At 44.8% G+C, this 11,788-nt stretch overlaps 1 protein-coding gene across 3 annotated transcripts in view; it reads left to right on the top strand.

Moving 5' to 3' along the window:
• The first annotated feature begins 2,749 nt into the window (after positions 1–2,749).
• PAIP1 (poly(A) binding protein interacting protein 1) overlaps positions 2,750–11,788 on the top strand; it is a 42,692-nt gene continuing 33,653 nt past the window's right edge. For 2 of the 3 annotated variants that reach the window (XM_063454023.1, XM_063454021.1), the window contains exon 1: positions 2,750–3,168. In XM_063454023.1, coding sequence (XP_063310093.1) covers positions 2,913–3,168 — 256 coding nt within the window. In that variant the 5' untranslated portion in view covers positions 2,750–2,912. Of the gene's footprint in view, positions 3,169–7,553; positions 7,582–11,788 lie in introns of those variants that run through there. The other variant, XM_063454024.1, reaches the window with a different exon arrangement.

Raw genomic sequence — 11,788 nt, 5'->3', positions numbered from 1 at the left:
TTAAAATATTATTTATTTAGGAATCCCATGGGTTGTTCCATTGCAGAAATATAAGGTAAAGTAATAATACTGAAATTAATTATACCTATATGAATACAACAGTGGAGCTAAACTCAAGAGGCAGCAATTGCTCAGAGCAAAGATTTCTCTTTGAGCTGCATTGAGAAGATAGTGATTGGACAGCCACAGAAAGTCTGGGCTGAATTAGAAGGGGATGGCTTGCAATGGCTGCAAACAGGAGATCTACAGCTTTTTATAGTTGTTTTTAGACGAAACCCCAATGAAAAAAATATATACCTATATATAATAAATGCATGCATGTTAACAGTGATTTATATTTTTTCAGTTTTTAGGAAGTGGCGTGCCACTTTAAAAGCATATAAGTATGTGCGCTTGTTCTGGGAAATTTAAAACACTGGAGGATAAAAACAAAACAAATTTAGTAAAGGAGGAGACTTTATTTAAAAGAAGAAAAACTACCACAACAAGAGGACATAGTCTTAAATTAGAGGGACAAAGGTTTAAAAATAATATCAGGAAGTATTACTTTACTGAGAGGGTAGTGGATGCATGGAATAGCCTTCCAGCTGAAGTGGTAGAGGTTAACACAGTAAAGGAGTTTAAGCATGCGTGGGATAGGCATAAGGCTATCCTAACTATAAGATAAGGCCAGGGACTAATTAAAGTATTTAGAAAACTGGGCAGACTAGATGGGCCGAATGGTTCTTATCTGCCGTCACATTCTATGTTTCTATGTTAAATCAAGGATGGCTACTGTTCTTCCAAATTTGGCACTGTTTGTAGATACGGTAGATTCCTATGTGATTGCTCTGTGAGAAGCAGGCAAGTTACATTGAGCAGTAGTTGCTCTGATAACAGTAGAATCTGTCCCAACACGGCTGATCAGCCAGATTAAAAAAGAAATTGAAGTCTAAAAAAGAAAAAAAAAATATTCATCATTAAAAAAAAAAGATGAACTAAATGTCATTAGAGGTAATAGACTTAAAAATAAACAAACCAAGAAGTGAAAATATGATGACAGTTGTCATTTAATGTTAGAATGGTCTATGATAGTCTGTTATGGCCGCCATGTTTCGGATTTCCATTGGTTGCATTTAGGTCCTCCGGCCGCTAGTTGGCAGTGTTTTATGATAGTCTGTTAAGGCCGCCATGTTTCGGATTTCCATTGGTTGCAGTTAGGTCCTCTGGCCGCTAGTTGGCAGTGTTCTATGATAGTCTGTTATGGCGGCAATGTTTCGGATTTCCATTGGTTGCAGTTAGGTCCTCCGGCCGCTAGTTGGCAGTGTTCTATGATAGTGTGTTATGGCCGCCATGTTTCGGATTTCCATTGGTTGCAGTTAGGTCCTCCGGCCGCTAGTTGGCAGTGTTCTATGATAGTCTGTTATCGCCACCATGTTTCGGATTTCCATTGGTTGCAGTTAGGTCCTCCGGCCGCTAGTTGGCAGTGTTCTATGATAGTCTGTTATGGCCGCCATGTTTCGGATTTCCATTGGTTGCAGTTAGGTCCTCCGGCCGCTAGTTGGCAGTGTTCTATGATAGTCTGTTATAGCCACCATGTTTCGGATTTCCATTGGTTGCAGTTAGGTCCTCCGGCCACTAGTTGGCAGTGTTCTATGATAGTCTGTTATGGCCGCCATGTTTCGGATTTCCATTGGTTGCATTTAGGTCCTCCGGCCGCTAGTTGGCAGTGTTCTATGATAGTCTGTTATGGCCGCCATGTTTCGGATTTCCATTGGTTGCATTTAGGTCCTCCGGCCGCTAGTTGGCAGTGTTCTATGATAGTGTGTTATGGCCGCCATGTTTAGGATTTCCATTGGTTGCAGTTAGGTCCTCCGGCCGCTAGTTGGCAGTGTTCTATGATAGTCTGTTATGGCCGCCATGTTTCGGATTTCCATTGGTTGCATTTAGGTCCTCCGGCCGCTAGTTGGCAGTGTTCTATGATAGTCTGTTATGGCCGCCATGTTTCGGATTTCCATTGGTTGCATTTAGGTCCTCCGGCCGCTAGTTGGCAGTGTTCTATGATAGTCTGTTATGGCCGCCATGTTTCGGATTTCCATTGGTTGCAGTTAGGTCCTCCGGCCGCTAGTTGGCAGTGTTCTATTGGAACGCGGCCGCGGTGAGCCAGTCTTCCATGCCGCAGGTGGCGCTTTGTCTCGGTTTTGGCGCTGTAGTCGGTGACAGGGAGCAGAGCCGGACTGTAATCGGGCCCGGGGGGCTGACCCTGCTCGGCACCGGATCCGCTGCTGGCATTGTGCGCTATGTCTGACGGCTTCGACCGAGCCCCGGGGGCTGGCAGGGGCAGAGGGCGAGGCGTTCCGAACCCGGGCACCGGGATAGCGAGAGGCCGCGGCCGGGGAGCTGAAGGGACGGACGGTGGGAAGACAGGAGGATTCAGTTGGCAGTGTTCTATGATAGTGTGTTATGGCCGCCATGTTTAGGATTTCCATTGGTTGCAGTTAGGTCCTCCGGCCGCTAGTTGGCAGTGTTCTATGATAGTCTGTTATGGCCGCCATGTTTCGGATTTCCATTGGTTGCATTTAGGTCCTCTGGCCGCTAGTTGGCAGTGTTCTATGATAGTCTGTTATGGCCGCCATGTTTCGGATTTCCATTGGTTGCATTTAGGTCCTCCGGCCGCTAGTTGGCAGTGTTCTATGATAGTCTGTTATGGCCGCCATGTTTCGGATTTCCATTGGTTGCAGTTAGGTCCTCCGGCCGCTAGTTGGCAGTGTTCTATTGGAACGCGGCCGCGGTGAGCCAGTCTTCCATGCCGCAGGTGGCGCTTTGTCTCGGTTTTGGCGCTGTAGTCGGTGACAGGGGGCGGAGCCGGACTGTAATCGGGCCCGGGGGGCTGACCCTGCTCGGCACCGGATCCGCTGCTGGCATTGTGCGCTATGTCTGACGGCTTCGACCGAGCCCCGGGGGCTGGCAGGGGCAGAGGGCGAGGCGTTCCGAACCCGGGCACCGGGATAGCGAGAGGCCGCGGCCGGGGAGCTGAAGGGACGGACGGTGGGAAGACAGGAGGATTCAGGGCCCAGAGTAGCGGAGACGAAGCCAGGAAATCCCCGGTAAACAAGGCCGGTGCCCTCCAGCAAGAGCCGCTTAGACCACCCCGATCTGGACCGCCCGGGGGAGGAGATCCCGCAGCAGGTACTGGGGAGGAAAACCTGTGTCCGTATCCCATCACTATCACTAACGCAGACTCCCATCACTCTCAGCAACCCAGCTTGCCATCACTGTCACACTCCCATCACTCTCAGCAACCCAGCTTGCCATCACTGTCACACTCCCATCACTCTCAGCAACCCAGCTTGCCATCACTGTCACACTCCCATCACTCTCAGCAACCCAGCTTGCCATCACTGTCACACTCCCATCACTCTCAGCAACCCAGCTTGCCATCACTGTCACACTCCCATCACTCTCAGCAACCCAGTCTGCCATCACTGTCACACTCCCATCACTCTCAGCAACCCAGCTTGCCATCACTGTCACACTCCCATCACTCTCAGCAACCCAGTCTGCCATCACTGTCACACTCCCATCACTCTCAGCAACCCAGCTTGCCATCACTGTCACACTCCCATTACTCTCAGCAACCCAGTCTGCCATCACTGTCACACTCTCAGCAACCCAGTCTGCCATCACTGTCACACTCCCATCACTCTCAGCAACCCAGCTTGCCATCACTGTCACACTCCCATCACTCTCAGCAACCCAGTCTGCCATCACTGTCACACTCCCATCACTCTCAGCAACCCAGTCTCCCATCACTGTCACACTCCCATCACTGTCACACTCCCATCACTGTCACACTCCCATCACTGTCACACTCCCATCACTGTCACACTCCCATTACTCTCAGCAACCCAGCTTGCCATCACTGTCACACTCCCATCACTCAGCAACCCTGTCTGTAACCACTCACGCTGTCATCAGCCCAGACTGCCATCACTGTCACACTCCCATCACTCTCAGCAACCCAGCCTGCCATCACTGTCACACTCCCATCACTCTCAGCAACCCAGCTTGCCATCACTGTCACACTCCCATCACTCTCAGCAACCCAGTCTGCCATCACTCACACTCTCAGCAACCCAGTCTGCCATCACTGTCACACTCCCATCACTCTCAGCAACCCAGCTTGCCATCACTGTCACACTCCCATTACTCTCAGCAACCCAGTCTGCCATCACTGTCACACTCTCAGCAACCCAGCTTGCCATCACTGTCACACTCCGATCACTCTCAGCAACCCAGCTTGCCATCACTGTCACCCTCCCATCACTCTCAGCAACCCAGCTTGCCATCACTGTCACACTCCCATCACTCTCAGCAACCCAGTCTGCCATCACTGTCACACTCCCATCACTTTCACCAACCCAGCTTGCCATCACTGTCACACTCCCATTACTCTCAGCAACCCAGTCTGCCATCACTGTCACACTCCCATCACTTTCAGCAACCCAGCTTGCCATCACTGTCACACTCCCATCACTCTCAGCAACCCAGCCTGCCATCATCTCAGCAACCCAGCTTGCCATCACTGTCACACTCCCATCACTCTCAGCAACCCAGTCTGCCATCACTGCCACACTCTCAGCAACCCAGTCTGCCATCACTGTCACACTCCCATCACTGTCACACTCCCATCACTGTCACACTCCCATTACTCTCAGCAACCCAGCTTGCCATCACTGTCACACTCCCATTACTCTCAGCAACCCAGTCTGCCATCACTGTCACACTCCCATCACTCTCAGCAACCCAGCTTGCCATCACTGTCACACTCCCATCACTCTCAGCAACCCAGTCTGCCATCACTGTCACACTCCCATCACTCTCAGCAACCCAGTCTCCCATCACTGTCACACTCCCATCACTGTCACACTCCCATCACTGTCACACTCCCATTACTCTCAGCAACCCAGCTTGCCATCACTGTCACACTCCCATCACTCAGCAACCCTGTCTGCAACCACTCACGCTGTCATCAGCCCAGACTCCCATCACTCTCAGCAACCCAGTCTGCCATCACTCACACTCCCTTAACTCTCAGCAACCCAGTCTGCCATCACTGTTACACTGTCAGCAGCCCAGACTCCCACCATTCATAGCAACCCAGCCTACCATCCCTGTCAGACTCCAACCACTCTACAGCAGCCATACTGTATAGAATGCTGTCATTAATTGTTACAACCTGAAAACTAGTACTGAACACACTTGTGGATACCAGCAGGTTTGTTCACCAAACTAGGAGAGTTAAAACTGTCTAACTTGCAAATTGGGAGTGGCGCGGATTCCTATTTATGTAGGTTGCCAGTTTTGAACTAAAATTTGCAAACCATTTGTCAATTCCTGGTTTAGTGAATATCCCATTAGGTTAGACGTTTTCCTGTTGGTAATAAAAAAAATGGTCTGCAGCATTTGTCTCATGCCTTTTCCACAACACAGACTTGCAGCTTTTGGTCACTGTAATGGCTAAATTGGTTCATCTCGGCTATTGTGCAATACTAATTGTATGCATTGCTTGACTGGTTAAGGTAATGGGCATCAGTCTGCAACAGTTTTAGTGCCAAAGTTTATCCACTGCTTTAGTTGTAACACTAAAGTGTTCCTCTGCCCCACCCCTAGGCACCGAACAGGTTAAATAATCCTTTCTTTCACTCATCTGATTCACGGCCCGAGGTACTTTGGCAATGTGTGTGTATTCGCCTCCTGCGATGTGCACATCGAGGAGGATCCTAATCGACGAGTATAGTCAGTCTTTTTGCAGTAAACTGTCTTTTCAGAGAAAAGGCAGTATTTACATTGCTGCCTAGGAACACCTCTAGTGACGCTCACTCAGAAGACTACTAGAGGTACTTCCTAGGTCAGTGCTGCCAGTCCAATGCTCTCCTATGGGAAAATGTCAGCCAAGGAGGTGAATATGGGGCAGACCAGTGCGGCCCTGGAATGAAGGTCATTTTATAATGTATTAAAGAGGGGCAGGGACCTAAATAGTGGTTTTAGCTAGTCAGATGCTTCTCATGCAGAAGAATTGCAAGTGTTCAGTGACACCAAATGTGAAGACTTTAACATTTTCCAGCCCCTAGAGTCCTACTAACTGACAAATGTTAAATTGTTGATGGCAATGTTTTGTTATCTCTTAAAGGACCACTATAATGCCAGGAAAACAAACTCGTTTTCCTGGCACTATAGGGTCATTAGGTTCCCCCCACCCTCAGGGCCCCCATTCAGCCACTTAACTTTCTCCAGCGCCAGGCTCCCTCGGCGCTGGTGACCTCTCCTCCCCCTGCCGACGTCAGATCCGAATGCGCATGCGCTGCAAGAGCCACGCGCACATTCAAACCGCCCAAAGAAAAGCATTACTCAATGCTTTCCTATGGACGTGTTCTCACTGTGATTTTCACAGTGAGAATCACGGAAGCGCCTCTAGCGGCTTTCAGTGAGACAGCCACTACAGGCTGGATTTAGCCGTTTCTCTGAAACTATGTTTTTAGCTGCAGGGTTGAAACTAGAGGGACCTGGCACCCAGACCACTTCATTGAGCTGAAGTAGTCTGGGTGCCTATAAGTGGTCCTTTAAGTACCTCTGAGTTATCAATGTCCGTTTCTTGCAACCTGGATGAGTTGTCCCAGCACTCTCATTCAGTCAGTGTTATCTATAGTTGATGAAATTGACACTGATAATGCAAAACATTTATTTCTGCATTATTGGTGGCGTTGAGATGAGTGGAGGGGTCCCTGGGTGACCAGAAAGAGGCCTGGCTTACGTCAAATAGTTCCTAAATGGTTTAGTATTAAAATGAGAGTTGGTGCATCGAAATTATAGACAACATAACCACTACACTCACTGTGATGGTTATAGAAAGCTGTATTCCTGGCACTATCGCTCCCCCTGCCTCACTCGTGTCCCCTCCACAGTGAATAAAGGGCTAAAAACCCTTTATTTACTTACCTTACCCCAGTGCCGATGTCCATGCTTTTCCTATGGGGAAAAATCTGATGCTGGAGCTCTTCATGCAAAGCGTGAGGACGTCCAGTGTCAGATATCGAACCAAAGATTTGTTTCAATCCAGGAGGCCCTCTAGTGGCTGTCTGATTGACAGCCACTAGAGACTGACGTAGTGCTGCAGTGTAAACATTGCAGTTTCTCTGGAACTGCAATGTTTAACATTGCAGCACTAAGAGTAATGGGGACACTGCACCCAGACCACCTCAATGAGCTGAAGTGGGCTGGGTGCCTACAGTGTCCCTTTTAAAGTATACTTGATATATTTTAAAAATATATTGTCTTTTTTTTTTTTATTTATTTTTTGTGCTATACAGTCATTAAATAAAACTTCAAAGAGGAACTGTCACTTCCAGAGTAGGAACAGTTCTTTGTTCCTTCACCCAAGTTCATTTTTACAGTTTAATGGGGGCTAAATAGTAAAAAAACAAAACAAAAAAAAAAAAACGACACCTTATTTAGTGCCACTGCACTTCCATCTGACTCAGACAACAAAACGTATGTGCACATGTACACTTGGAATTCTTTCTATATTCATGCAAAAGCACCGTGAGTACAGCATTGCAAATTGTAACTAATTTACAAACCGCACCATATGTTGGCTGACAAAATATGAAAAATGTTTTTGTTGGGTTTTTTTTTTCAAAAAATTTAAAAAACATTTAGCACAACCAGTTGCTAACCTTTAATTATCCATTTGGTTATACTTATTAACAGTTCCTCTTAAAAATAATGACAAAATAAGTTATCGATACAGTAACAAGATTTTAAGGGTCATCTTAATTCATCTGTAAAGTGAAAAACACTGTTGTAACACTGTTGTATACGACGTCTACATTTCCTTATAGCGGTCTCACATAAATGGTAATCCTATTATGTAATGGAGTAACACCAAATAGATACCTGTACACCTTTTTTTAAAATAGGTTTTTAGTGCCACTGTGTCGCAGTATAGTGTGTGATAAGCTGTCAAACAAACCTCACACAATTGTGCTAATATGCATTTTGATTTTTAATACTTGTTAGTGTTTACTCTAACATCCCTTGACAATGTCAGGTGAGTTTACAAATTATGACCATACAATTTTAAGAAATACTGTAAGCAGTATAACCACTGCAACTTGCAGTATTGCTCGTGATGCCAGGAGTGCCAAACCCCCCTCCCTCCACCATGCTGTAGTGGTTATATTGTTTAGTGCTTGGAAACCTCTAAGAAAAAAAAAGGTTATGTGAAAGTTTAAAATGGGTGTAAAGATAGTATGCAGGTAACTTTCATTGGACTGAATACTGTAGTGCATGAATTAATCCCACAGTGATAAATGGTCATTGTTTATTTATTTTTTTGTTTTTCCCATAACCCTAAATACTGGCTGTGGATTCTGGGAGACCATTCGTAACTGTACTGTGGTGCCCTTCTAGCTGGTTGAAAGATGTGATTCAATGATGTCCAGCAAGTCAAATACAGACGAAAGCAATAGACAAAGGAACACTAAAGGGTCAGGAACACAAACATGTATTCCTGAGCCTATAGTGTTAAAAACACCATCTAGCTTACCCTCCCCTCTGGCCCTTCCTTGCCTCCCTAAATATAGTAAAATCTTACCTTTACTCCAGTCTGTTGCTGATGATCTTCCTGCTTGGCTGACATCATCAGAGTCTTGATCTCAGCCAATCACAATGCTTTCTCATAGGAAAGCATTAGGTTGGCTGAGCTAGTAATGTTGGCAGAGCCAGCTCAAGCCAATCAGCATCTCCTCATACAGATGCACAGAATCAATGCATTTCTATGACAAAAGTTCCGTATCTCCATGCAGAGGGTGTAGACACTGAATGGCAGTGCTGCACAGGAAGCACCTCTAGGGGCTATCTAAGGAGTGGACACTGGGGGTATCCCTAGGCTGTAATGTAAGCATTGCATTTTCTCTGAAAAGCCAGTTTTTAGTGCAAAAAGCCTGTAGTGAATGATTCTACTCACCAGAACAAGTACAATAGGCTGCAGTTGTTCTGGTTACTATAATGTCTATTTAACCACAGTCATGAACAGCTGGGATTTAAAGATTCCCATCACAGCATGGGGGTCTATTCCTGGTTTTATCACAAGCCAAGTATATCCTTGGTCATTCCTTTATATACCCAATACTCAATATTCTCTTTAGGATAGGGTGACTGAAAATACCTTTACCTTGATTCCATGGTATTATTATTACTATTATTGTTATTGAATTTATTTCATTTTCAGTATTTTGACAAGCAGATGAAATTTAGCATAAACAAATCTTTAGTTAACAAAAAATTGTTCCTGGAGCACATCTGTTATTTTATTATTTACACTTTTTTTTCAGTACAATTAACTGATTTTGCTCTTAAACTGGTTGAAGATTTCTAAGCTAGATATGTGATTTAATTTACTACGACCCTGTGAAATTACAGGCATAAGCTGTTTGAAGGGTATGTTCTCCATACATCTCCTGACATTTTCTTCAGACTTTCAGTAGAAGAATGTTTCACATTTTATTTGTGCAAATATTTATTTTGTTCACATGGACCCAAGAGATGTATATTATTATTATTACTTATAAAGCACCAAAATAATTCTGTAGCGCTGTACAATGGGTGGACACGTAATTGTAACCTGGCAAGTTGGACGCACAGGAACATAGTGTTTGAGGGCCCTGCTCATTGAGTTTACATGCTAGAGGGAGTGGGGTAAGGTTAGAGTTAGAAAAGTAGGTTGCTAGAAAAGTATTCACCGAGGGCTTGGTGGCTGTTTATTTTTTTTATTTTTTACAGTTGCAGGAGGCTAATTAGGGTGCAGGGAGGGAAAGCTCTTAACAGTTTAATTGATAAACTTTTCTGAAGAAGTGAGTTTTCACTTTTGTTATGTATAGTAATGTTATAACATTAAATTGATGACGCAAGCACCAATTGTTTTAATACTGGGATCGGAAATTGGGCAAGATGCTTTGAATTGTCTCCTTACACCTGTACTGATTTGCGAGGATTGTATAAAAACTTAATAATGGGGTAAATCTAAAGTGTCGTAGTCGATGTGGGATTTATTTGAAGAGTCCTAAAACTCAACTTCACATCAGATGCTGTCTCTTCTATTAAAGGTGGAGGCATTAAGCACACTGCCACTTTAACAAGTGAATTATGTGTATACAATTGGAAAAAACATTAAGGATTAATTCTGGCATGAGTATCTTTTTAAGCTACAAAAATCAATTATGGAAAATATACTGATATATGGTTTTTAATTCAATAGGGCAGATACACATTTTAAAAAATATTAAAGATACATTTGCTTAAAGGGACACTATAGCCGCCCAGTCTTGGAGCAGTGTCCTATCACCCTTAACCCTGAGCATGTAATTATTTCAGTTTTTAATAAACTGCAATAATTACCTGCTTATGTTAACTCATCCTCTAGTGGCTGTCTACCAGACATCCACTAGAGGGATTTCCAGGTCGTTGTGCGACTTTTGGTCGCCTAAATGACGCTGGAAGTCTTCATGTTATGCATGAGGACTTCTAGCGTCACCAGAATCCTCATAGGAAAGCAAACAAATTGTAAAGAAATTGTAAATTAAACAGACTGAGTTTAAACATTAGATTTCACTTTACAGGAAGTGTTTAGGACTGTCACATGCATGGAAGTACTCCTCCCACATGCTTTTAGGTCCCCCATTTCACTCTTTATTTCTTGTCTGAATCTGTCTCCTAGGCGCGCCATCATATGTTCGCAGATGAGGGCCCTGTGGGACAGGTCATCTTGCCACACTCGCTGGCACTGTGAAATTCCTGCACATGCCCAGTTGCAGATGTGGGCATTTGCTATTGTCCAAAATTCGGACAGGAATTTCAGCTATTCGTTCATTTAAAAAGTTGAATGAACTAGTAGAAATTACAAAGGACCAACAAGGACTGAATTTCAGTTCGGTCTTCATTCATTCTCTAATTATAAGGAGGGAGCTACTGGACCTATTGTCAATCCCCCTCCCTCCCCCATTAGCATCTTGTGGGGGCCCTAAGTGATATTAAGGTTATCCATATATAAGGATAAGTGTCTTTATATAAATATATAATTTTGTGTGGCAATTTTGTTTTCTGTGATTGCTATTAACTTACAAGACAAATATACCAAATTCTAAAATTTCTCCACATTGAAGTTTTATTTTGCAAAGTCTCCCAACAGTGACCTTGCAGCTGTGGTTTCGGTGACCAGGGGGGGGGGGGGGCGTAGGTAAAAATCACTTTACCTATCTGAACCTGTCCCTCGGGGGGGCGCCGCAATCTTGGTCCTACGGGTTCTTCCTCGGCGCTGACGTCATTGCTGTACTCTTGTGCATGCGCAAGAGTACAGCATTTAAGGTCTATGAAAGATCCTGCAAGACTCCACCTTGTGTCTAGACATGTCAAGCAGAGGAGAAATACAGAGGCCAAGTAGTCCCTAGTTTGTCTCTGTATATCTCTTGTCGGTGTTGGAATTCCAGTGAAATTCCAACACAATCATGAGTATTTCATGAAGATTTTATCTTTATGAAATACAGTACTCATTTTCAGGGGTGTTGGTGACCGTGCATCCTGTGTGTAAAATTCACAGAAAAACGTATAAACCATTTTTTTTTTCATTAAGGCTGTGTGAGTTACAGCCAGGTGAGGTGTGACTGTGGCTGCAAAAACAGGTGTTTATGAGACTTGTAGCTGGACACTTGTCTGCAATTACATCTAGAGTATTGTGGGGGAAACAAGCCAT

The sequence above is a fragment of the Pelobates fuscus genome, chromosome 5, assembly GCF_036172605.1.
Source record: "Pelobates fuscus isolate aPelFus1 chromosome 5, aPelFus1.pri, whole genome shotgun sequence".
In the NCBI taxonomy this organism is placed as follows: domain Eukaryota; kingdom Metazoa; phylum Chordata; class Amphibia; order Anura; family Pelobatidae; genus Pelobates; species Pelobates fuscus.
The sequence above is the reverse complement of the archived record's forward strand: the minus strand, read 5'-3'. Positions and strand labels throughout refer to the sequence as shown.